Genomic DNA, 27,497 nt, shown 5'->3' on the forward strand with positions numbered 1-27,497 from the left:
AATCCCGAGTGAATCAATACAAGTGACAGCACAGGAACCTTCCCTTTTGGAAGCTGATCTCATCGGCTTTTAAGGGTGCTTGCTGCCAAGCCAGATGACCCAAGTTTAACTCCTGAGACCCTCCTGGTGAGCAGGAAGAACTGACTTTTGAACTTTGTCCTCTGACCCCCATATCTACACTCTGGCCCATGCATCCCCACCCACCCCACCTCCACACCAAAATAAATAAATAACAAACTAATCATGTAAAAATATTTTTGCCATCACACAGAGGATTAGAACACCGCGTGCACTACTCTTTCAGCTACCAACCGACAAAGGTGGAGAAGCCACTTACCCGCCGTAAGCCACGCTGCCAAATCTGTTAAGTTCGCTAATCATGACCCTGGACCAGAAATCGTTGGCGCAGAAGGCGTTGTTAGATGTTGAGTAACGCAGCCACCTATAACTCACGTGTTCTTTCTTATTGAGCAACTACACACTGCCAGGAATCGAGGTAGGCTGTCCGGAATCAAGGGCTTAGCAAGACTGATGTGCTTTGAACTGGTTCCCAAAGCTCAGGTGTTGGAAATCAAATCACTTATGAAACCCGTGGCGGGGTGGCTCCTTTAAAGAGGAGATTAAGTCCCAAGGGCTCTGTTCTCAGGAGTGGAGCATGGCCAAGTCAGGCGAGTACATTTGTTATGCACAGTTCCTCCTACCCCCCCCCCCATCTTTTGCTACTGTGACACAGCAAGAAAGGCTGTCCCCAGTGGACTTCCCAGCCTCCGGAAAGGTGAGAAGGGTTCTGAGACAGCAGCACAGGACAGACCTCGTTAATAAGAAGCCATGCCCATTTTTAGAAAGTAAACAAGTTGTTAGTAGAGATTGATTTACCTGCCCACATCTGAAGATTACAGTTCTACAGAAGTGGCCTCAGTTGTGCTTTCAAATGGAAATAATGCAAGAAAATGGATACTGAAGCCAGAAATGGTTACTTCAAGGAAAGCAACACAGATTGAGAGACCATTAGATTAGGCAGGCTCTGGAATTTAAATCTCTCCCAAATAAATAAGTACATAAATAAAATGATAACCTCTAGACAGGAGCTTTCTGCTCTAACCAATAAAATTCATTTAGCTTCCCTTGTTTCTGTAGCTACATTGTACAAGTTTACCCTCCCATAATCCTGGACTCATAAATTGATGAACGCTCAAAAATATTTTTTTTAATTTAAATGTGCTTAACTTTCCCATTATCGATTGAAAAAAAAAATCAGGTATTCAAACTAAGGTTCAACAGAGATTTGGTTTTAGCCAGCAGTGAACACACCTTCGTGGGGATCTTGACTGGAGTGTCTGATGCCTGAGGAAATGTACCCAGTACACTTAGGTAGAGGCCACTGGTGCAACTTTAATGAATGGCAGATGCAAGCGGGGTAAAAGGATGCTACACCACATGGTAAACTGGACTTTGATCATGACCCTGCTTCGGCCCTTGTCTGTCTTACGTCCAGTTTCCTTCATCTGTGTAGGGCTTCAGACCATGTGATTGCTAAGGGTCCTTTAAACTCCAACAGGAAGACACCCTGCCTCTCTCTGCAGGAGGTACCATTCCACCTCCAGCAGCTGATGCTCCTAAAACCTGGCTCGGTTGAACCAGACGCTGGGTTCACGCAGGTGTGGGTTTAACTTACCAATGGGAATGCAGGAAGTATTTTCCACCCACACGTGGGCTGGGTGCGAGGATCAGTGAACTGTGTTTGGCCGTAGATTTGACCTCTGTACTTCCCCCAAAAGATCCTAAACAGTAAGGACAGATAGATACCCATACACTTCACGTACTCACAGTCTGGTTGATCAGAGAAAGGAAGTAGCACGGGAGGTGGGGCTTGCAGCTCTCAGAACCAGGGTTTCCAGAGAATCCGGAGTCACTTGGGCCAGAAGGACAACTCCCACAGCCACCGAGCAACCGGCGTATAGACAAGAAGCGTATTTGTTAATTAACAAACCGGAGGGAACCTCTCCAAGGTGTTCCCAATGGAGCTGCAAAGGATGCTGGCGGCTTCTCCTTCTGACTGCCCTTTTATATCTTGCAAACACAGAGTGCGCCATCCTTTCAGAACTCCAAGAATGATACACTGCTTAGCTGGGTTTCAGAGCTGGCACACACCCTAAATATGAATCAGAGGCAAGGTCCTAGAAAGAATAAGCTCTAATTAGGTTCCGAGTCTTTCCAGGGAGCCACTCAGCACTGGTTCCACCTGGGCTTATCCCAATGCTCGCCCGCCCTGTGGGTCCCACCCATAGGGTGTGGCTTCCCTGCACTGGGCCTTCTCCACTGAGTGGAGCAGAAGCTGCTGCTCCCCATGGCTCTCACTCAGTAGGTGGCTTTATTGCTGAATCTCACAATAATCGCTACTGTACACACAGTAACCCAGAAAGGCTCTGGCATGCCAGCAGCAGGTCGGGCATGGATAAATCCAGGGCACTCACGGGCAAGGACGAGGAGCGCGGCTGGATCAAAGGTCTCCTCATCCTGTTTGATAGCCGAGTCACCACAAAGCAGGTATCTTTTCTAATCCGGATGACAATAGCTGAAATCATCAGAAGCCAATTTGTCCTCCGGCTTCTCACGGAAGGGCCCCGGCTCAGGGATACCAGCCGCAGAAGCTCAGCTCGCTTGCTTGCCTTGCGGAAGTGAGAGACCATTAGGTTTGCAGTCAAGTGGTGCCTAGGGGAGGTATGACTGGAAGGCCCAAAAACTCCTACTGGGGGCTACACCTAGCAGAGATTCCGAGACCATTCAAAGCCCAGCTAAGAAGCAGACGTCAATTCATCGAAACCATTGGCATTTTCTGAATATTCCTTTTTTGTATAGCTTTGAATTTTAGAACACGGCTACCATTGGCCATGTTCAGAACTGTAAAAATTACTTAAACAAAGTTGAGTGTGAGGGGGATAAAAAATGAAATGGAAACAAAAATAATGAGCTTGGGGTTGTTACTAGAGAAGGCTGAAAAGGCCTATGATCATGGCGGCGACAGTCCAACAAGCCCACCCAGAGCTGAACCTCGTCCTTCAATTTTAATCTTTTTTTACTTTTTTGTTTTTGAGATAGGGTCACTATGTAGACCAGGGTGACCTTGAGTTCATGGATACCTGCCTGTCTCAGTCTCTCGAGGGCTGGTATCAAAGGTGCGTGTCACCGAAGCCAGTTCAATCCCAGTCTTTACTAGAGACCCAGGCTCATTCATCGTTGGTTTCTGGGAAATGGAGAAAGTAAGGAAGTGCACATGCATGAAGGGAGGCCACCGTCAACTCTCGGACAACCCAAACACACAAATAAATAATGACAGGAATATACGGTAGTAAACTGAAAAAGCAGTGGCCCATAAATTCCTTAGTGTACAATCAATGGCATTTTAAAGTCATAATTTTGCAGCCACTATTGTTGTAACTAATTCAGGAAAGAATCATCAATGTGTGTTAAACACAGGAAGCAAAATTTGACCCAGAAGAGATTGCCTACAGAGTCTCTTACCTACCTCCTCACACCGTGTGTGTGTGTGTGTGTGTGTGTGTGTGTGTGTGTGTGTGTGTGTGTAGTGCTCCTGGAGTTACAAGCATTTTCGAACTGTGCTCAGGATAGAACCCTGGTTCTCTGTGTTACTTGCTCTTAACCGCTTAATCACACAGATTATTTCCAAATTTTGATGGGGGAGGGATGTAACTATGAAACAGGGAAACCTGGAGGACAGCACATCAATCAAATGATCAATGCTAAGGCACTGATACTGGGAGAAACTGATCGAATAGACTTTCTGACATACCAACAAGGGCATCATTTTTGTGGCTCTCTGTGGGAGGCGGTTGGTTTGAAGGACATTCTACAGAACAAAGATATACTATGAGCATCCACACATATATTTGCTTACACATATCATGTATCAGTTTCTTCTGTGTTGCTATGTTAAAGCTCTGTAACCAAAAGTGACTTAAAAAAGAGTTTAGTTTGTCTGAGGACAAAATAAAAGAGTCCTTCATGACAGGGAGGCAGGAAGCTGCACACTTACATCTACAAACATGAAATGGGGGTAGGAATTTGGAGGGGAGACAACTATTAGTCAGGGCTCTCCTAAATCTCCCCAAGAAGTGCCACAAAGTGAGGACCAAGTGTTCAGACACCTAAGGCTCTCTCTCTCTCTCTCTCTCTCTCTCTCTCTCTCTCTCTGTGTGTGTGTGTGTGTGTGTGTGTGTGTGTGTGTGTGCATGCTTTAGCTATGCTATGAGAGCATACAGGAGGGACAGTAAGTGTCATTGGAAAGACATGAGGTAGAGGTGACAACCTAGGTTAGGTTGGCAGAGAAGAGGAAAAGCAGGAGACTCTTACGCTGGACCTAGACAGAGTGGGTGAGCCCTTTGCATTTCCTGCCTAGTTTTGGGGCATCTGATCCCCCCCACCACCTTTTTTTTTTTTGTCCCCACAAGTACTGCACACATGGTACACAGACATATATGCAAGCAAAACATCAATACAAACAAAAATAAAATCTTAAAATAGAAAGGAATCCCCCTTTGGGAAGGCATTGATCGTCCCAACTCCTGAGCCAGGCCCTGTGGCTGAGCTAAGCTGAGCAGACCCACGTGATTCTATCATAGGAAGACAGTGGGGCAGCTTTAGCCTCTTTGTCAGAGAAAATACCAATCTACCTTAATACATTTCCTGGGAAACAGCAATATATTCACATGGATTTAAAAGACATGCATAGGAGGGAGGAAGGAAGTGAGGGAGGGAGGGAAGGAGAGAGGGAAAACGAGAGAAACCATTGAGAACCCATGAAAGAAGTTACTCAAAAGTCTGACTAATTATTTCTTTCTAAGAACCAGTTTCCTTCTCTTGGGTATAAGAACATCTCCCTCACTCTGATGGTTGGCGACATGAGACCTTTGGGACATTAAAAATGTATGCTTCCATCCCTCTGATGCTAGACCTGTAATGTGACCCACATTTGACCAGAATCATGAGGTTATAGACTGACAGAGAGTTGGTAGGCCAAAGCTTACTTTCTCGAAATGATGTAGCCAAAGTCCTGAGAAATCTGATATTGGCCCAAGAGCACACATCCAGCCAAGAACCCCCAATCCAATGTGTTTCACAGCCTGTACACAGTGTTTATTGTTGCTGGCCATCGGGTGTGTTGCTGGGTCAATCCTCAGGCAAACTCCCATGGCTTTGATCTGTTTACGTGGATGCAAAGATCACTGGCCTCTGGTGTACATCAGGGGGCAGTGATCTCAGGGACTGGCTTGTTTTTATTCCTATCAGCATTGGCGGGGGGATTGGTGCGTCCTAGAGGGAGGAGGGTACCCGAACTGCTGCTGTGTTGGGAAGAACAGCCAGAGAACTTACAGATAGATGGTTGACCTATTGTGTGGAATTTTTTTATTTTCTCTTTAACTTAAGGAACAGATATTTTTTTTCTTATTACCTGTTTTCTCATCAATGAAAGTACAGAAGTTAGCGAATTGCCCCAGTGGGTAAAGAAGTTTGATGGCCTGGGCTTAACCTCCAGAATCTACCACAGAAGGAGAGAATTTTATCACACATTGTGTTACATGCTGCATAGCTCCTCTCATCCTCTCATCACATCGAACAAATAAGTAAACATGGGATTTAAGAAAAAAAAAGAAGTTAAAAATAGATGCCCAATTCATATTTACACCAGACCGTGCAGACAGTGCGTACCTAGTAAATAGTGACATTTAATTTTTTTTTTCTTGTTGACTCTTTGTCCAAAAATATCTATGTCTACAATGGACCTATAGGGCACAGAAAAAACTCACTTCAAGTTATCTAAACCTTTCTTCTCATTACAAGGTTATCAGCAGTGTGATTTGTGTGATACTAGAAAACACGGAGAACCTGCCCCTTCAGTGCTTGGTAAAGAATTGTTAAGTATCATCTACACACATGCCAGGCCCATTTTATATAAAAGTAATATAATACTATAATTTTGTATTATTGCCTGATTATTAAGGCCAACAGTAGATTATGAATAACTAACATACAAATAAACCTATGTCTGTAGTTTAATTTTTAATTCCTACATGGAAGCTTTTGAACAGTTGATGCAGTTATCCAGACTAGAACTTTCTTTATAAGACATTTGTATTGTTTCTTTCTTTCTTTTTACTTTGGTAAGCATCACTTCAGTTCTTCGTATACATGCCTCAATGTGGAGCAGTGGGTAAAAGAAAGTCTCCAATGTGAATGATTGTCTCTGTTTCACCAGGCATGTGCTGTCTGCATGGTTCTGTGTAAATATGAATGGTGTGTATAATCTTTCAACTTTAATTTTTCATTTTTAATTTCAAAATATTTTATTTTATTTTGTAATTAAGTATTTTATTTATTTATATCCCAAATGTTGGCCCTTACGTATCTGCTTCATGTGCATGGCTGGGAAGAGATACGCAGAAGGCTGGTGTGCTGATCGAAGGACAGCGATGTTTCTCCAGCAAGATCGTAAGGACACAAAGTCCACAGTAGCAGTGAGTGACTCACCAGCAATGAGCGTCACTGGAAGGCTACCAGCACAGTGAACAGAAACCATGTGCGATGACCAAGATGGGCTGGCTGTTAAGCTTCACATGCTGGGCTCTTCCTTGGGGAGTGGATCTGGATTCTGAGGGATAAGAGGGATATTCCTTCCTGTGAGTAAGGTCTGAACTTCTCAGGGAGGTGAAGCATCAGCTTCGTGACTAAGGCCCTGCACTGCATGCTAAGGATAAAGAAGCAAAGAGCTTATCCTTCTCACAAGGTGTCTCAGTGAGCAAAATGCTTTGCTGCGTGAGCCTGATGAGCCCGCAGAAAGGTGGTGGATGAACTTTGAAGAATGAATAGGAGTCAGTTCCAGGAAGAACTAGGGAGTTCAGATGGGTCACATGTTCAAGGCCTCACAGCAAGAACACGTATCATAGATTCAGGAGAACTAGACCCAGGAGGCTAGAAATCCAACCCCACACTTCACTCGGAAGACTTTGCAGGGTCCAGGGAGATGGCTCAAATAGTTTGTTTTGTAACCATGAGAACCTGAGTTCAAATCCTCAGCACTCCTGTGAAAAACTGAACATGGCTGCAGATGCATGTTGCAGGGAGGGCAGGGAGAGACAGCTCACTGTCTAGCCAGACAAAAAGGAAAATGTCTCGTTCAGTGGCAGACTCCATCTCTAGTGAGTAAGGTGAAAAGGAACAGAAGTGGATGCACACTTTCTTCCGGTTCCCTGTGCATTCGTGGCCACCTGAACACTTATACACATGCAACACATATAAGCACATACACATGCACACACACTCATGCACACATATACATACAACATACATGCACACATACACCTACATGTGCACACAAGTATGCATATAGTCAAACACATATGTGCTCACGCGAATGTGAACTGTACTTGCATGCACACATACCCCCCACATCCTTTTAAATGAATGCTCAAACGTCAACCCATTTCCTGGGAAGAACTGAAGAATCACTTGCTCCCAAGGCTTGTGGAAGCTACCAGGTAGCACAGGCCTGCAAATGATCAGTCGGAGATGAAAGAGAAGACAGCCATGCCTTGTAAAAACAGGCTAGTGCACTTAGTGAGGACACCCTTGCACCAGCAAGTAACAACATATTTTTTGAAGTGTTCTTTTTGGAGTTAAGATAGCTAAATTGGGGAAAATGATTTTGATTAATCAGTATAAGTTTTTTTTTTTTTTTTTGTTTTTGTTTTTGTTTTTGTTTTTTGTTACCGGGGATAGAACTCAGGGCCTGGGACAAGCTGGGCAATCGCTCCACCCCTAAGCTATCATATCTCTCCACTTCTCTATCATTTTATATCACCATATATTTTTATATTATTTTTGTATCGTGTTGAAGCCTTGAACATGCTTAGTCTGCGATCTGCCACTGAACATCTCCAGCAAAACTGATGGGCAAGTGGGAACCAGAGGGCCTTCTGAACCCTGAGATTAGCATAGGCCTCTACACTGAAAGGGCCCAGGATCTGTAGGATGCCCTGCTCATCAAGGTTGTGATCAATGAAACGGGCATAGGCATCTATCTAGCCGGAGAGCTTTCGGTCTGCTCTCAGTTCCTGTTACATCTGCGGTTCTCTTCCTGAAGGGCCATTCTGGCTTCAGACCCCATCATACAGCATGGAGACAGCAATAGAGGGGCCATATGTTGGATAATGCTCAATTTGCATTATCCAATTTGTAACCACAAGGGCTTGAGTTCAAATCCTCTGCTGGATAATTGGAAAATTCAGTTCCTTATCAAGCCTCTTTCTCCCTGGCTCTGTTAAATCTGATCAGACCCTGACTAACAGCCGTGAGTGAGGGAAAACCTGTAGCAGAGACAGAAATATCCATGGGACAGAAAGGATGAGTCTGAGCTACTCTGAAGATTCAAGAAATCAAGTCTCGATGAGCAATCAGTCATGGTTGCGCTCGGAGGAAGGGGTTGAGAATGACCCAGAATATCCCAGGGTCTGTGACTGTGGCTAGGGCTTTCGTTGTCAGTGCCAGAATTTTATGGAGAGTTCCTGTCTGAACCAGCTGTGTCCGGTTTTTTGCTGTCTTAGCCAATGAACTGAAGAAACACAGATTGTATAGTGGCAAGGGAGATTTATTTAGATTAAGGAAAGCCGTGGTGTGGGTCAGATATGCTGTGAGTGAGCAAGGGACTCCCTGAGTTCGAGTACTCAGGGCACCAGCTTCCTGACTGAGTACCTTAAGATGTCTAGGAGAAGCTGCTTGCTAAGGCTGTAGAGAGGGTGGTTCTCTGTTTGAGCTGAAAGACCTGGGTGATGTAAGCAGTTCTCCTGAACATGTCTCCTTCCTGTGATGCATGTGGCATTAATCACATGTATGCTGATGTATAATCATAGCTATAAGCTGATAAATAGATTACTCTAAAAGTTCATTCGGAGGGCACAGTTTGCCATATTGCGCATGCGCCCAAAACAAGCAGTCAGACGGGCCCCAGCAGAGAAGATAAGGATCAGGCAGAGGGCAGTAACGGACAGACAGACTGATAACTGACTGACTCGCAACCAGAAGGTTTCTTTATTGATACGGATTCCGAAAAAGAAGCAAACTTGGAGATTTCAAAAGAAATTCAGACCATGTCATTTTGTCTCTGGACAAGAGTTAGAAGTACAGAGAGAATAAGTGTCATCAGGCTCAAATCGCCCTAGTCTGCGTGATGACAGATGACATCCTATTCTTCAGCAAAGTGAGACATTAAATGACAGAAAACATCAGCCTAGGCAGGCTCCCGAGCCTGGTACAATGCACAGCTTGTGAGTTAGCCTGGCTTGAAAGCTCTCCCAGGCTGCAGGCTGGCCCACGTTCAATTGTTTTCTAGTTAAAAGACCTCGCTGTAACTTTATGTGGGCCAGTCTACTTAGGATTGGCAAATTCTTATTTTTTATATTAGTTCATCTCTACATACTATCAAAGGTTGTTTTAGGCAAACTATTTGTTAGTAAGTTTTTATTTTCTGGGGTCAATGTCTTTTAGACTACACATAGGAGGACACATGAAATCTGATCTGTTGCCAAAACTATATATTTATATATCTACATAATTATACACATTTACATAGATATAATAACAATTAGTGAGAAAATGAAGTCTTGAATTTGAAAGAGAATGTGGAATAAGTGAGAGGCTTTGAAGGGAGGAATGGGATGAGAGAGATATTCTACTTAAATTATAATCTTTTTAAATTTTTAAATTATTTTATTCATGTGTGTGTGTGTGTGTGTGTGTGTGTGTGTGTGTGTACACATGGAGGCCAGAAGGGGACATTGGGTTCTTTGGAACTAGAATTACAGGCAACTGATGTGAGTTCTGGGGTTTGAACTCTAGTCTTCTGATTAGAGCAGTAAACACTCTTCAATGCTGAGCCATCTCTGCAGCCCACACTCATCATATATTTGTTTGAAAACAAGAATGTAGTTGTCCTAGTCAGGGTTACTGTTGCTGTGATGAGACACCATGACTAAGCAACCTGGGGAGGGAAGAATTTATGTGGCTTACACTTCCATTTCATTGGTCATCACTGAAGGAAGTCAGGATAGAAACTCACAAAGGGCAGGAACCTGGAGGCAGGAGCTGATGTAGAGGCCATGGAGGGGTGCTGCTTACTGGCTTGCTCCCTATGGCTGGGTCTGCCTACTTTCTTACAGAACCCAGGACTACCAGCCCAGGATGGTGCTACCTACCATGTCTGGGCCCTCCCCACAACAATCACTAATTAAGAAATGTTGTAACCCGCCATTGGAGCCTGGCCTTATTTTTCCTTCCCTCACTTGTTTTGCTAAAGAACTCCTTCCTTGTATCCATTGTGGTTCTTAACAACACCCTAGAAAGATCCATCTGAGCTATCTTTACCCTGAGGACATCCTGTTTTGTACACTCCTGACTGCACCTGACCTCCCCAGGCTCCTGTTGTTCACCCCATATAAAAGGAGTCCCGAGTAAAGCCTGGTTGGCATTCACCGGTTATTGAGTGACCCATGTGTGTGTCTGTGTGTGTTTCTTTTTCAATCCCCTAGGCCTCTGTCCAAGGCTCAGTCACAGTGACAGAGTGGGCATCATCAAAGAAAATGTCCTACAGCTTGCCCAGAGCCCATTTTCACAGTTGAGGATCTCTCTTCTCTGATGTCAAACTGAAATAAAACTAGCAGTTAGAAATTATTTTTTAAAACACATAAAAATAGATTTTGTTCTTTAAAGGACTGAGGAGGAGTAGGGGAAATAGCTTGGGGGAAATTTAGGGCCAAGTCTAGTAACCCACTGAAAATGCAGTGTAACTTTTGAGGATTGTCTGAAAGTGTTTATAGCAAGTGTAGAGTGAGGCTCAGAGGAGAGAGAGAGATGGAGAAGGAAAAGAACAGTGATAAGATGCTGTGGTCAGTTTTGGTCCATATATGACAGTGGTTCCTTAAGATGATACAATGGAACATTTCTTGTCACTCAGCGATGTAATGGCTGGAGCCACATAGCATCTGTCTCCCATGATTTGCTGATGATGCTGATCGAGCAGAGCGTCAGAGCTGCCAGTCACAGTGGTTGCCCCAGTGATGATTCCATTCTTAGCGGTTGACAATGATAGCAAACAAGAGTCAGTTTGTGAGTTTTCTGTACCTAGAATGAAGTTTGTCCTTCTGATTCAGAAAGAAGTTACTATTAAACAGTATGCATGGTACCCCAGTTGCAGCCACATACATCTTAGGTTTATTGTGTCTCTAGACTGTATCAAGAGGCTATTGTAGGACATTGTGTGAAAGTAACTGCTGTGATGTTTACTCTATGAATACCCTCTCCCTTTTCCAATCTGGACTTGGTAGAATGGCCCTGACAAAGAAGGGTAGTGATATTGAAAGACCCCCGGAGGGTATCTTCCGTCTGAAGAGACCCCTCCCAAGGAACAGCGAGACCACTCACTTCGGATGCAAGTAGCAAGAGGTTTATTTACACAGGTACCTGTGGGCACACAGTCTCTCGGAGGACTTGCACACCGGACCAAGGGGCAGTCCCCTTTTTATAGGGCTTGGGGGGCAGAAGCAAGGTACAGAAGCAGAAGCATAGTAACAAGGTTATAATTGGTTAGTTTAAATGAAACCAGGGTGAACTGGGGACAAGCCCCAAGTTTTTGGAAAGGGCGGCCTTGGCCCCTCCTCTGGGACAAGGTGCTGTTTTTCGTTCTTGTCTCAGCATGTATGGCAAAATATTGTGTCTTTACCCAGGTCCAGGTGGACAACTACAGATATCTTGTTTGGCAGGGACTGTGGCAGAAATATGGCTCCAAGGACACAACTCTTGGTACCAGTCGGGGGCTGCAGCTTATCTGAAAGCTGGGCTTGTCTGAGTGTCTCCCTTTCTTTGTCTATTGCTAGCTGGCCGCCCACCGGTATCTTGCTTGGCCACCTGGGACCCTGACCTAGCCTGCCCCGTGTGTGCACAGCCTTACAGACATGGCATTTACTGTTGCTAAGCGGGGGTCTTTCATTATAAAGAAGGGGGTCTTCTGCCATCAGTGATGTGGTAACCTAAGAAACACTCCCAGCATTCACAAAGAATCCATATAATGAGCTTCAGGAAGTGCTTCCCTAGCCATGTGTGCTGGTCTTTAATCCCAGCACTAGGGAGGCAGGTGGACCGTGAGTTCCAAGTCTACCTAAAGAGACCCTTTAGACATTTGTCATTGAGAAATTAAGTGCATTGGTGCTAACTTCAGCCAAGTATTTCTGAGCATGTTTCAGGTTTTACCCATGTATGTTTGTCCAGAAAACAGGACAACAACGATTCAGTGAACATTCACTACTTTGTGTGTTGAGTTTTATGTCGAGTCAGCACAAGCTAGAGTCATTCTGGAAGAGGAGACCTCAGCTGTGAAAATTTCCCCACCAGATTGGCTTGTAAGCAAGCCTGTGGTGCATTTTCTTAATTAGAGATTGGAGTGGAATGGTCAGGCTCACTTTGGACAGAGCCACCCCTGGGCTGGTTGGTGGTCCTGGAAGCCATAATAAAGTAGGCAGAGCAAGCCATGGGGAGCAGGCAGGTATGTGGCAGCATTCCTCCCTGGCCTCTGTACCAGTCCGGTCTCCAGCTTCCTGTCCTGACTTCCCTCAGTGATGGACTGGGATGTAAAAGTTTAAGCAAAATGAACTCCCTTTTTCCCTTAAGTTGCTTTTGGTAATGGTGTTTTATCTCAGCAATAGAAACCCCAACTAAGACACTTTATAATCTACAGTCCCATCACTATATTGTACTGTGCACTGCTTACACAATACATAACTTTAATTAGGGAAGGTGCAGGTGGAGGGTATAACCCGAAGCAGGTAAGACTTAGAGTGGCAAAGATGGTGAGAAGGGGCAATTTGCAAATATACTGGAGAGAGTTCTAGATGATAGCATTTTATTTGAAACTGAGATAGTCATCTTCTGAGGACAGAGACTGACCTGTAATTGGGGACCTGAGAGGGGCAAACATAGATTAGCCTTTAGAGGGGCTGGGAGATATGGCGAGAAGAGAGAACTCCTCGGGCCTTCCTGTTGCCCCATCTAAGGACACAGAGCGATCACCGTTTGTCAGGAACAGAGGTACAGAAATCCTTCAGTGAGACCCTCAGGCCGGAAATGGGGAGGAGAGCTGGTGGATGAAAGGTCAAGAGTTGCCAAGGATGCTTATGTGAGTATCTCTGAAACAAGTGGCAGGACAGGGGCCCGCAGACAAGGAAAGGAAGCAGGAGGTGTCTGACCGATGGATGGATAATGTGAGTGCAGAGGGACTGGTCCTCACAGGAAGGCTGAAAAACAAGCCGAGCTGATCAGCATTTAAGAGAGACAGACAAGAGGTGTGTGGGGAAGAAAGAAAAAAAAGAAAGAAAGGAAGGAAGGAAGGAAGGAAGGCAGAGTGGCAGGCAACCTTTGTTACCAGGATAAAGACATCTCTGCACGAGGGCGGGGCAGAAGGCAAATAACAAGGGAGTGGACAATTATTTCTAATAGTAACAATTAGAAATGAAGCAGAGGCAGGGAAGAGAAGCTGGTGAGATTCAGAGGATGGCTGTGGGCAGGGCAGGGCAGGGCAGGGCAGGGAGCTGGGTATGGAAGAAGAGTGGCCAAGGCTGCTGCTGAGCGCGGAAGAGTCCCTGAGCGTCAGGGCAATTGAAGTGAGGCTAAGAATGGCAGCCTAGTTTCTGTGATACAAAACCATTTCCCAACACCCTCTGACCCTCGGTGAGCATGTACAGACCTGCTTCCTCCCTTCAGAAGGTGGAGGTGGAAGGAGTGTGGTTTTACCATAGTTCATCCCAACAATTACAAACATGAAGCCTTTCTAAGTATAAGATGATGCCTTAGAAGAGCAAGGAGAAAACAGAAGGAAGATGAATTAAAATGAACCAGACCAGCTACTGCATGTGCATACAGAGAAACAAAGCAAGGGGTTTGTGCCACCAAATGGCTCCAGAGAAAGGAAAGGCTTTTCCCATTGGATGTAGGGGAGGCTTTCTGACCAGGGAGTAGGTAAGATGGTCTATGTCAGTGACACTCAACCTTCCTAATGCTGCCACACTTTAATACAGCTCCTCGTGTTGTGGTGACCCCCCCCCATCACAAAATTATTTTTATTGCTACTTTATAACTGTAATTTTGCTACCATCATGAATCATAATGTAAATATCTGACATGCAGGACATCTGATGTGTCTTCCAAAAGGGTTACAACCCTCAGCTGGAGAACCATTTAGTCTGAGAACAGTACTGAAATGGATGCAGTTAGGGGATGGGGCAGGAGGGCGAGCAGGACACAGGAAGTTGCGTAGAGACCATGGCTTGGGATGTGTTCAGAGGACTCTCCTGGCTGAGTCTGTTAAAGCTCAGTGTGTGCTGGAAATAGAGCAGAAAGGAGATCGGATGAGATTCTGTAACACCTGGGAGAGCCAGAAGAGGAGCATAGACTTCCTGTGTTAAAAGTTGCCAATTAGGTAGCCATCAATAGAAGTTCTTTTTAGTGCGGGGATAGCATTTGGCCTTGCTCATGATGGCAGCTCTTCTGTGCTACATATCTAGCTCTAAAACACTTTATTTCCTGCTAATATATGCATGACTGTTTAATGAAATGCTTGTTTATCAATAATTGATATGCTGTCATACGTTGGACCTGATAAGTCTCAAAGGTATGTGCTAAGGGCCAGATCACCAGCTGGCCTTTGTTTAGAGCATTAGTTCCCAACGGGTCACAACCCCTCCAAGGGGCTGAATGGCCCTTTCGTGGGAGTCATCGAAGGCCACTGAAAAACATCAGTATTTATGTGACAGTTCACCACAGTGGCAAACTTACAGTTATGAAGTAGCAACAAAAATAATTTATGGTTGGGAGTCAGCACAACTGTATTAAAGGCTCAGAGCATTAGGGGTTGAGAACCAGTAATTTAGAGAGAACTGGTGCCGGTGACAACATCTTGTCTTTGGCGGAATCAGCTTCCCAAACCTTGTTACCTTGTCACTGCTGTCTCTGACCCTCTGCTCTCTCTCTCTCTCTCTCTCTCTCTCTCTCTCTCTCTGTTGTCAGACCTTGGCACTTAGCTGGTATACCTACCCTCAATTCTCATACTCTCTTTATTTAGGTAACGAGGTGAGTTTACCAGCCCACACAGCGTCTCCTAGCTTTTGCCTTTTTTGACTGTCTGAACTCCAGAAGCTAACACCCAGCTCCACATAAGATTGCACATAGTCTCTGACCTGTTATCTTTCCCCAAATCCATTGGCCAGTTCCATCTCCGCTAGTCTTTAACACAAATCTAATTGGAACCAGCACACACCAGTTGTCCGCTGTGCAGGCTGTCTCCCTCTCACCATGGACCAGCTGAGGGAGAGATCCATGGCCCGTGACCTGGAAGAATTACTGGCTAGCCCTTTACAAAAAGCCAGTCCCTGATTTGACATATAAAATAAAATAGTTTTTCTCCAGAAGAGGTGCAAGAGGGTTGGGAACACAGTGGTACAGTGCCTGCCTAGCAGAGTTCCAGACCAGCAATGTTCAAACAAAAAATCAAAACAGTAATGCATGAGATTATAGAAAATCTAGCAAGTAGCAGTAAATACTAATTGAGTAAAGCAAAATCCCTCATAATCCAGACATGATAGTTTAGCGTTTCCTTTTCCATCACCTAGTCATTCTTCAATGTCTTCACATGTTTGTATATTAATTTCAGGAAATCAGAATCAAGCTGTTTTCAACTCTCCCTTTTCATTACAATACAATGTAAATATTTTCCTGGGTGAATTGTTAGTTTTTAAATTTTAGAATTTGTTTATTTTTATTTTACAGGTATGAGTGTTTTGCCTCCATGTATGTCCATGCCTACAGAGGACAGAAAAGGGCTTTAGATGCCCCTGAGACTGGAGTTTCAGACAGTTGTGAGCCTTTTAGGTGCTGAGAACTTTACCAGAAACAGCAGGAAGAACAGACAGTGCTCTTTTGTTAGTTTTAATGACATGATTTTAATTTTTTGCCAAGTATTTCTTGGAAGTGATACAACATTAGCTTGCTAGATAGTGTATATACAATGAGTTATAAACAATTTATATTTGTAACTTTTATTATTGGAAGTAATACTATGATGAATGTTGTGAATATTCTTAGTTTTAGCAGGCTATGTAAAAAGAGGACTGGAGTTCTTGACTATTATACACACATACACACACATACACAAACACACACACACACACACACACACACACACACACACACACACACTAAGAGTTACAATAATCTTTACAACCCAGTGCAATATGTCACATATCCTTAGTAGTTCTTAGATTCAGGTAGACAAAGTATAGCTAGAAGTGGGGAAAATAGTACATTCTGTCACCAATAATATTTTATCGAGCTGGTTTGAGCCAGGCATAGTGGATTATATGTTTGTAATCCCAGCACCTGGGAACTGAGACTGGTCTATGTAACAGGACCTTGCCTCAACAAAGCCAAAACTGATGTTGAGTGATATATAACATAGGCTAATAATTCATTTTAAATTTTTAAAAGTTTTTACAATTTACTTATGATCACTAAAATCTGAAATAAGTGGGCCATTTTCTCGATTGGTGATTGATGTGAGATCACCCAGCCCACTGTGGGTGGTGCCACCTCTGGGAAGATGGTCCTGAATTGTACAGTAAGCAAACCAAGCAAGCCATGAGGATGGAGCCAGTTTTCAGCGGTCCTCCATGACCTCTGCTTCAGTTCCTGCCTACAGGCTCCTACCTTGAGTTCTTTTCTTTTCTTACAACTTTATTTAAAAAACAGAGATACATATACAGATCTTTAAAGGCATTGTCAGTACTTGATTTTTTAAAGGTTTGATAGTATGCATGGAAATCTTACTAATTACAATAAGCATTTAATTACAAAAGTACATGTAAAACAGAACGTAACATGGAAATAGTCAAAATTCATAACATGGAATTAGTCAAAATTTTCTTGGTGTGTATAAATTAAACATAATGATTTTTAAATACCAAAAATTGCTATAAGGGTATCTTCTTAGCTCTTGAGTTATTATGACTTAAGGTCTAGGTGTACCACACTCTGAGTGGGTGCTATACACTTTTTTTTTTTCTAAGAAGAGCTGAGGATTACACTTTTGACCTTTTTTTTTTTTTTTGAGCTTCATATGATCTGTGACTTGTTTCTTGGGTATTCAGAGCTTTCTGGGGCTAGTATCCAATTATCAGTGACTGCATATTATGTTTGTTCTTTTATGACTGGGTTATCTCACTCAGGATGATATTCTGTAGATACATTCATTTTCCTAGGAATTTCATAAAGTCATTGTTTCTAATAGCTGAGTAGTACTCCATTGTGTAAATATACCACAATTTTTTTATCCATTCATCTACTGGAGGACATCTGGGTTCATTCCAGCTTCTGGCTATTATAAATAAGGCTGCTATGAACATGGTGGAGCATGTGCCCTTATTGTATGTTGGAGCATCTCTGGGGTATATGCTCAGAAGTAAAATTACTGGGTCTTCAGGTAGGACTATGTCCAGTTTTCTGAGGAACTGCCAGACTGATTTCCAGAGTGGTTGTACCTACCTTGCCCTGGCTTCCCTCCATGGTGGTGATTAGGACTTGTAATCCAAGTTGCTTTTGGTCATGGTGTCTATCCCAGGGAAAGAAAGCAACCCCTGACATACCTGTCCATGTAGGGGATTGGCAGTCATGGTGCAGATACTAGAAATGGGCCTGAGACCCAGTGAAGAAGAGATATGATGACAAGGCCACCGAGGAAGCAAGTAAAGGGAACATAGGTGTATGAGAGGCTTCGACTGACTTCCCAGGAAGCAGCTCTGTAGCTGCTTTTGGCATTTCTTTAGTGACTAAATGTTGTCTAGTCATTGTCAGGCCCGTTTTGAACGTTTCAGAATGTTTGCTAGGTCCAGCATCTGATCTCTAAATGTCAATGGCATCCCAAGGAAATGTCTGCACCTCCAAGTGACTCTGGGGGTGTGGTGTGGTTCTGCTCTCCCTCATCCCATCCCCAGGCTGTGAGGCATGACACATAGTGATTTTTTTTTAAACTTTACATTTATTTGTATTTTATGCATATGAGTGTTTTTTCTGCATGTATTTATGAGCACCAACGTGTGCCTGATACCCATAGAAGCCAGTAAAGAATAGTGGATCTTTCGGAACTGGAGAAACAGGCCAGGGCTGGGAACTGAACCCTGGACCTCTCTCTGTAAGAACAGCACATGCTCCTCTTTGCTAAGCCATCTCTCCAGACAGCCCACCCCCCTTCTCTCAGTCACATGCCACTCTCATTTAAAACCATCCATGATTCCCCTCTGGGCTAACACCCCCTGGGGATATCTGGGCCTTTTTCTTCTCTTCTTCAGCCCAGCCTCTCTCTTGTTCTAACCAAGTCAATCCGTGCCCTGTGAGCCTGCTGTTCTGACTTAGACTGCTCCTTCCTTTGCTGTGTTGGCTGGTCTTCCATCAAGGATGGCTGGGAAGATGCAAAGCTGTTGGTGGCCCTGTCTGAGGAAATGAAAGCAAGGAGAGAGGGGCGTGCATGGCTAACAGGTCGGATGAGACATCTTTTAGATCCAGCTGCTTCTTAGGGAAGAGCAGCTCGATAAATATCATTCTTCTTTCTACTTAATTTGGGTTGTAAACTTGCTACCTGCCATGGGGGACCTCCAATACCCAGGGTACTTTCTCGCAGCCACTCAGGTGTGTAGCAAGAATGGAAAATAGATAAGTCCTTTTCAGTCCTGGCTGAAAACGGCCTCTTTGGAGCTTCCTCAAGGACAGACTAGCATTCCCATAAGAGATCCCTACCAACACCTGCCTGTCATTTGTCTCTCCCTGTTCCATCCTGTTTCCCCAACAATACTCAGAATCTTTTGTTTTTTTTTTATTTAAAGAAATCATTCTTCCTACTGTTTACTTCTTTGGGCCACATTTGATCTCTCGTTCCTTTCATTGTCTGCTTGATAGAGCGGACCTTGTCTGCCCTCTATTTCTTCCTCATAACCTTGGACACTCAGGTCACCACACCAGCCTCCCAGTCACCAACTAAACAGTGGTTTTCTCAGTCCTTCTCCTGTCTGCCCTCCTACAGCATCTGGCACAGCTGTCCATGGTCTCTTTTTATCTGGGTGCTGTGACCTCCATGATTTTCTTGCTATTCTGGACCTCTTTATTTCTGTAATGTTGACAAAACTTCAAGTTGGGTGACAAGGTGAGCGCCAATGCCTGACTTGCTTGCTCTTCTTGGTTCAGTGTAGCCGTTGGACTAGTGATCAGTCTTACACATTAAAACCCTACCCGGCAAGGCCCAGGAGTGAGGTATCAGAATGGCGTAATGCAAACACAACCGGCACTTCTAGGACCCCGCCTACAGTGGGCACTACTTCCATCATGCCACCTGGGTACCTGAGAGCATCTATGGTCATTTGCAGGCACCTTCCCAGACTCCCTTCTATAAGTGTTCCGAAACCAGACCTCTTCCTTTGGCCTTGAAGTGTGTAAACTAGAAAGGCCAAGCCTACTTTATAAGATTTCTTCCTTTCTGTGGGTTCTCGGGTTATTTGGCTTGTAAGGCAATCACCTTGTCGCCAGCCCTATCAAGAAGTGAGAGGGATATTCTTCCCTGATTGTTGGGAGAAAAACAGAAGTCTCTTTGTCTTTGCAAAGTCTAGGCACTGAGCCCTTCCTTAACAATGGCTTTGGTCCTCCATCTGTGGGCAGAATTTTCTCATCTCCCGTGAGCTTCAAGCAGGTCTTGCCCTCATACGTTCCTGATGTTTTTCCCCTGCGTCCCCTCTGTTTCTCTTCTCATGGAGACTTGGGTAAAGTAACATTGGTGTGCTTACTGGACAGACCACACACAGGGTGACCAGAAGGAGGTAGACAAGGATCACGACCACATTTGGCTCAGAACTTTCTTATTTAAGAAAGCTCCTTTGGGCACTTTTATTTATGGGTAGATTGGACATTGGCGAGAGCACCTTTCAGAGTCGCGGTTGCGACTGTTTGGGATGAGGTTGGCAAGAAGGCAGAGAGACAAACAGTGGCAGTAGTTTGTCACCCTACCAGTGCCAGCGCTGCTGCTGGCTTCATACCTTTCATCAAATTTGACCGTCACCTCCCTGCCCCTGTTCTCTGAGGAATGAAGAGATCGGGAATTCAGGCTGTGATGTGGCACTTGCTTTGTCAGTGGACAAGCCCCCCCAGCTTCAGGGGTGGCTATGTCCTGTCTGCCAAAACCTTACTTCACTGAGTCAAGCCTAGATCTTGAAGTGTCTGACCCTCCCCGGGCACATGGGGGCCACTGGACCAGCAGCACCAGCAACACTCGGCTGGCCCACCTTAGGTGAGGAAAGAGCTTCTCCTGAGGCCGACTCCACGGAGGCCACGGGAGAGAAGGCATGGCGTAGGTCATGGTGGGTTCGGTGGTCTGGAAGTCCAAGAGGAACTGCCACAGGTCCTACCACCACAGATGCGGGTGGGCCAGCTGGTGGGGCTGACGGTGCAGAAACTGCTGTGTTGGCATTGGCTGGCTGGGGCTGCGAGGGTACAGGTAGAGAGAGGACCATTTCAGTAGGTAAGATGGTCTTCCATGGCACAGCTCCCATGAGTCTGCTTACACCTCTCCCTATTCCTTTGCAGTAATGAGTTTTAGTTGGGAAGCATCTAGCTAAGGGGATTGGGTAAGATGCTAAGGGTCATCACAGGAAGAACAGTAACTGGCCTATAGAGCTACAGTCTCACCTGCATTACTAAGTCCCAGTAGATTTCTACAAACATAGTTTACAAGCTCTCTACCCATAGAGAACCTTTGTCATGTATACTTGGGAACTGCCAGGCAGATCAGCCCACTTGGTCTCTGTGACTAGGAAGAGCATGCCTGCATTTCACAAATAACAAGGTGGCTTTGCCAACTACACATGGGGATTGTTTTGCCCGAATCCACCAGAGCTTGGGAGGGAAAACACGGAAGAAATATCCTTCGCCCAGCTGATGAGTCCACAAACTACAGTGTTACAATCAACTTCAGGGCTTAGGGCAGGACAGCAAGTGTCCATTACTAGCCCACTGCAGAAGTGTTAAGGGGACACGTTTGGAAGAACATCCATGAAGTTACCTGTGCTTGGAATAATTTGCAGGCCACTGAAACCTCTTCCCCACCAAGCCTGTGGATGAGATTCGCCTTGCAGAAGCCATATTGCTGTTTTCAGAAAGACAGGTTATTTTCAGTGATGTACAACATGGATTTCCCTGGTGTTCAGTGACAGTGTAATACATCGAAACAAAGAAACTTCTCTCTCTCTCTTTAAATTTACTCCCATTAAGTTTATAGTTTCTGTTTAAGTTTATAACCCTCTATTGAAGAGCCATAGCGGTGTATTGAAAATCTCCTCCCCTGCATCTTTCTCTTTTTTTCTCTCCCTCCCTCCCTCTCTCCATACACATACACACTTAAATCTAAGCTATCACTTTCCTTTTTTTTTTTTCTTTTTTTTAAGACAGGGTTTCTCTGTGAAGCTCCAGCTGTCCTGAAACTCGCTCTGTAGACCAGGCTGGACTCGAACTCACATCCACCTGCCTCTGTCTCCTGAGTGCTCAGATTAAAGGCATGTGCCACCACTATCTATCACTTTATTAAAAAACCATATGTCTTATTTAATATATCTTATTTAATAAGCCCTTACTTTGTATTAACTAAAACTTCTAGATTTTGCTAGTAAAACATGTGGTATGAAATCCCATATAACATTGAATATACAGAAATACTATGAGATCAAGAATATTGTCCTGTAACCCCTGAGATAGTGGTAACACTGGGAGAGAGCTACTGCCAATGCAGTGTGGGTGGTTTTTTTTTTTTTAATTTTAAATAAATGCTGTTAATAAAACTTAAACCATGAGCTGATGTCACTGTGAATGTGAGTTTGGTCCCCTATGCCATCCACTTACTCTAGAGATGTTTTTCTCACATCTGACCTTGTCCTGCACAATTTTCTGTTCACATATGTGCCACACATTATTCAGTGACCTTCTCTGATTAAACTCTAGGTTTCTCTATGTTTGACCATCGTCATCTATGGTACCTCATCTTTACAAGTGTAGCGGTCAAATCCCTTCTGATACTCACTGTAGCTGAATCTCTACCATTGGATACAACTGGCTCAAAGACTCAGTGCCTCCAAGTATCAGAGGCACATCTAGAACATCTGCTCCTGTTCCCAGCAGCCAGGCTACACTGGGAGCTGGACACAGTCTTTCATCTGATTTCATGTGCTGCTCAGAGGTGAGAAAATTTGGTGTCTATACTTAAAGAGGGAGGTAAGACGCCAGAGAAAGGCCTGGCATAGCAAGTGGACATTTTTTAAAAGTAAGATTTGATTTGATTATTCTTAATTATGTGTATGGGTTTCTCTCTCTCTCTCTCTCACTCACTCACTCACTCAACCACCTGACATAGGTGCTAGGAACTGGCCTTGGCCCCTTTGCATGAACAGAGAAAGAAGTGTGTAAGAAGTGTGTGCTCTTAACCAATGAGTCATTTCTCCAGCTTCACAAGTGGACATTTTGCTTTTTTTTTTTTTTTTTTTTTTTTTTTTGGTCCACTCACCTTCTCTGCCAGCAGGTTGCATTTGGTTGGCTCTGTGACCTCCTTAGCAGTACAGTCAGTGGCAGCTATAAGAAACTCCGCAAGAGTAGACACTGGGAGGGGCTGAGAATAAAAATGAGAACACATGTGGGAAAGATGGTCTGGAATAAGAGGGGCAAGAAGAGGTGGGATGAAGGGAAGGAGGGAGGGAGGGAGGGATAGAGAGGGGGAAGGAAAAGGAGAGGGAGAGAGTGTGGGAGGGAGGGAAGGAGATGGAGGGAAGCCATAGTTTGACACAGTTGGAGAGAACACAAATCTCACAGACTATGTGTGTGGCCCTGGGCAATTGGAAGGATTGTGTTCTGATGCATGGGCTGTGGAGGTAGGAGCTGAGTCTTCCCAGAGTACTGGCAAGTGTGCATTGCCCATTGCTCAGGACAGAGCAGAGGTAAGTTTCCAGAGAAGAAACAGGAAGCCAAAAGGCTAACTTTAGACAGGCAGGGATGGGAACCCAGCATCTCCTGGCCCTCAACTATTGGAACCCAAGGTTTTAGCCATTCCAGGCTGGAGGGGGAAGTGAAGAGATGCCCCCACCCAGTTTCCTACACCAGTATCAAGATGGAAGTCGTTACACTTCCTTCCTCGCAATGCTTGGAGCCTTACAAGCACAGAACCTGGAATAGTACAGGATGGGAAGTTTCCAGGAATCACAGAATCACCACCTATACTAATGTATTTGTATCTCGGCTTATTTCCAGATTGCCAGCTTCCTTAAACATCACAAGTCTGTTGCAGTCAAATAGTTACTTTGGTTACACAAATAGAGGGCCCCCTCCCGACCTCGACATGAATTTGAAAGGCAGATTAGGAACCTCCCATTATTTGTCTGCAAGTACCTTTGTTAGTATTGAATCCCAGACTGCCCCAGAAGTTACTGGTAGGTGTAACTGTGTGGCACCCAGTGGATGTATTGTGTCTGAACAGAGAGCCCTATTATCAAGTGCTAAGTACAGCCAGGAAAGGAAGTCAGTATTGCTTGCCTTCTGCTTGTGGCTAACCTGTGTTGGAGTGGCTTCCTTTGGCATAGGGTTGCTGAGAGTTTGAGGCTCCTCAAAGTCCTAGAACCCCTACCGGCCCTTTCGACCAGCGTTCCCATTTCTTCTGGGTATCACCCCAGACATTCCCCAAGGGCCACCAAATCACCCAAATCACCCAAAAGAGTATTATTATTATTATTATTATTATTATTATTATTATTATTATTATTATTATTATTATTATTATTATTTACCACATTTTGAGCCCGGGAAATTTCCACCAGTTTATAATAGGTTCCATTATTCTGTGCATTGAAGGCAGCCAGGGCAGTTTGGACGGTGTGGACTACGTTGGTATCATTGAACTTGGCCAGAAGTGGGCAATCTGGGCAAAACTTATGCACGTCCTCTGCAGAGTCTGGGCGGAAAGATAACAGGGTCTTAACTGCAGCTCTCCGGTGTACTCACCACAGCTGGCTTATTTAGAAAGGGCTCCTCATGCTCCAACGCAGCAAGCCTTTGTCTCTAAACCTTCCAGCAGCTGCAGGAGGTACCACCAAGTCACAGCCACAGGGACAACGTTCGTCCATATGAACGAACTCCTTTAAAATATGGCGTCGGAATCCCAAGACCGGGAATCCTCACCACGGAAGTGAGAATTATTTGAGTTTGAAACTATTCGGATTCCTTTCTCATTCTATGGGATAAAAATAAGCAGATGTATTTTCTGACCTGGCGTGGAATGGCACTGGGTGTGCAGTACAGTCAACTGGCCATCTTGTTCCAGGATGTGGAAGTCACAGTCTCCCTCTACTGCCTAGGAAAGAGACCGCTGCTGACATCCAGCTGCACCTTGGCTGCTCCCTTGGCTGTGGGAGGTAACCTTCCCAAGGTCCCCTTCACAGGTGTTACTGAAACATTATAATCTACTGGGGGCCGGGCTTAGAAAAGCCTAAGTGTTGCGAAAATCAGCCTCCGGGAAGGCACCATCCCACAGCAGTTTTAGAAATTGCTCTCTGGCTGGCCAAGAGGGCTGCTGGGAGTTGGATAAAGCCAAACCGCCCTTTTCACCCACCATAAGGTAGCACTCACATGCTCGGTCAGCTGCCTCACAGAACAATTTGCCAAGGGGGTCGGGTCCAGAGCATGGCAGGTGGTCTCCAGCGTGTCAATTTCCAACTCATACACCTTTCCAAAGGGCCGCTGCAGAGATGGAAGGGCGGGGTGAGCAAAGGTCCCTGTGTCGCATAGTGTGAACACTAGCCCTGTGGTAGGGTTTGGGTGAGGGTGAACTTGGGGAGGAGTGAGGAGAGGCCAGCCCTACAAGTTCCAACCCGTTCTGGCTGTGCAATGCTGCGGTGGTGTGTGTTTGCTTATTTATTTATCGTCTTCCGCTATAGATAGAGCGGGTATGAAACGGGGAATGGGTCGCTCAGACAGATGTCTGAATCTGAGCGCTCTTTACAAAGGAGAAGTGACCCGGAGGGCTGGTTTTTATTGTGAACAGTTTATTATCCTTGCTAGGTCTTGGCTATCCCTCTCTCCTTCATCCTTTCTTCCTCCAGTTGTCCACTTTCCTCCCCTTCTTTGGGTTTTCATGTCCTTAAAGGTTTCTCTTGCTCCTCCCTTGGCTTTCTGTTGTCCACCTTACTGGGCCCTGGAGGCACAGAGAGTCCCATCTCCTGCTCCCCACCTGTCTGTCTATTCTGAGGTTAGGAAACTCATCACTAGGGTGGAAGCATTCTGGGAAGCTTGCCAGACCCTGTGAGGAGTTCAGCACTCTGCCTGTTTCTGTATTACCCTCCCACACCTTGAAACGCCCCAGTTTGAAAACTCAACTTCGTTCGCCCGTCATTTTCACTCTGCGGAGACCTTAGAACTACCACAGATAGATGCTCCGGGTTTATGTGCAGAGATGTCCCAAATGACCCCTTGAAAACGTGGGTCTTCCGGATCCACTCGGGCATCCCACAGAGAGCTGCCTACAATCCGCAGGTAGCGCATGCGCAGTGTTCACTCACGGCTCTCCAGTGTGTATACTAGGCAGAGAACCAGCCACGATGTTTTTTGCCACCTGCTCTTAAAACCCACCCAGGAAAACTCTGGTTTCAAAACAGCTGTCCCATTGTAAAGCTGGTTGTCCGTCCTCACTTTGAGCATCCTGATGTTCGCTGTATTTCCCCTCCTGAATCATAAGTCTCTAATGACACAAACGTGTCCTTCTTTTCTTTATGTTAAGCTGAACCGTATGGAATTTCCAACTTTGCATGTTAAAAGCAGACAAATAGTGGCACACTCCTTTGATCCCAGCACTCAGGAGGCAGAGGCAAATGGATCTCTGTGACTTTGAGGCCAACCTGGTCTACAGGTCTACGTCCTGTCTCCAGGACAGCCAGGACTAGAAAGAGAAACCCTTCTGTCTCAAAAAGAAACAAGAAGGAAGGAAGGAGGAGGGAGGGGGAAGGGAGGAATGTAGTGGGGAAGGAAGGAAAGAAAAGAGGCAAAGAGAAGCAGACAAGTGTCAGAGGTTTCATAGTTTCAATCTGTTAGCGTATGATATCTGTTGTCCAAGGACCACATGGCCATCGGCCAGGTCTGGAATGGGGGAAGGGATGGTTTAATGACCCACATTAAAGGGCTGTCACACATGGACACTGATAAAATACCACTTTCCATTTCCAACAGAGATAAATGGAATCCAAGAAAGAGAAGTGATTTTCAAATTAGCAAATAGGAGCCCAGGTTCTCCCAGCAAGTCCCGCCCTCTGCCTGTGGTCTGTGAACTTCAGGATCCTCTGGGAGATGCATGACTACAATACTGATGTGGCCTTTCCCCTCTCCTTCCTTTCCCCGCTTCTAGGAGGAGAGCAGTGTCTGCTGCAGTTGTGTCTGCACTGGGACACTGGCTAGATCCCCCATGTAGATTCCTTCGGCTCATTCTCGGTAGGCTCACTTACCCGAAACCACACCTTGACTTTGTCAATTTGATTCAACTTCTGCTTGAATCCGTGAAGAAGATGGTTATTGAGGTAGTCCACGGAAAACAAGGCTACTTGCTCTGTTTTTGGGTCATCACAAGCCAATTCTTGAAAACCCTGCCCTGTCACGGGTGGAGCTGATTGACAGCCCCAGAGCTGAGCCAAACAAAGAAGCAGGACCAGGGACTTCATGGCTGCTCCAGAGAGGTCCCGGAAGATGGGCAAATGTCAGGAGCAGCCCAGATAATCAGCTTGGAGAGCTAGACCAATGGAGGGGCAGAGGGCTCAATTTATCGGACAGAGCCTGCTGAAGGACTTGCGTAAAGGCGTGGGATGATTTTTGTTCTGGTTCCAGATAATCCTTGCAAACAACAGCTCTGGAAAAGCAAATAAGTTAGGACATCGTCTCTCCCCAATAGATCTGCCAAAGTCAATGTTGCCGTGGGGGAAAATATTCCAAAGTCTGCTTGCAACATGGTGGCTGAGGGGCAAAATGGACATGACCTGTGCAGAGCGCAGCTGCAGTGACGGGGGTGGGGGTGGGGTGGGGGGTGGGGTGGGGAGGTCATCTACCTGAATATGAGCATGCTAGGGCGATAGCATGCTTTGATAAATCTTCTAATGTTGGTGATTGATCGCCTTCAGGAAGAGTCCTAGAGGAAGAATTAGGTCCACACATGTAGCAAAGACACAGTGAGCCATGCGAGACGCAAAAGTCCTCCAGTGAGAAGACTGGAAGAGAAAGGAAGGAGTTCTGATGGCATCGAGGTGTGTGACCAGCATAGCTGTATGACTTCCCTTTCC

General features: G+C 45.2%; 1 protein-coding gene across 3 annotated transcripts; it reads right to left on the reverse strand.

Moving 5' to 3' along the window:
- Positions 1-20,351: 20,351 nt before the first annotated feature.
- Positions 20,352-26,885, reverse strand: AHSG (alpha 2-HS glycoprotein; the record flags this gene model as incomplete). Of its 3 annotated transcripts, none has more annotated exons than XM_080918684.1 (7): positions 20,352-20,630; positions 21,209-21,292; positions 22,700-22,801; positions 23,970-24,133; positions 24,448-24,532; positions 24,829-24,918; positions 26,673-26,885. In XM_080918684.1, the coding sequence occupies 7 exons, from the start codon at positions 26,883-26,885 to the stop codon at positions 20,352-20,354; spliced, it is 1,017 nt and encodes a 338-aa protein (XP_080774810.1). The 3 variants fall into 3 exon arrangements, with proteins under 3 accessions (XP_080774810.1, XP_080774809.1, XP_080774811.1); XM_080918683.1 differs by having other exon boundaries at positions 24,808-24,918; XM_080918685.1 differs by lacking the exons at positions 22,700-22,801; positions 23,970-24,133; positions 24,448-24,532 and having other exon boundaries at positions 21,209-21,274; positions 24,841-24,918.
- Between the last annotated feature and the right edge of the window lie 612 nt (positions 26,886-27,497).

This window comes from Micromys minutus (genome assembly GCF_963924665.1).
Source record: "Micromys minutus genome assembly, chromosome: 7".
Taxonomy (NCBI): Eukaryota; Metazoa; Chordata; class Mammalia; order Rodentia; family Muridae; genus Micromys; species Micromys minutus.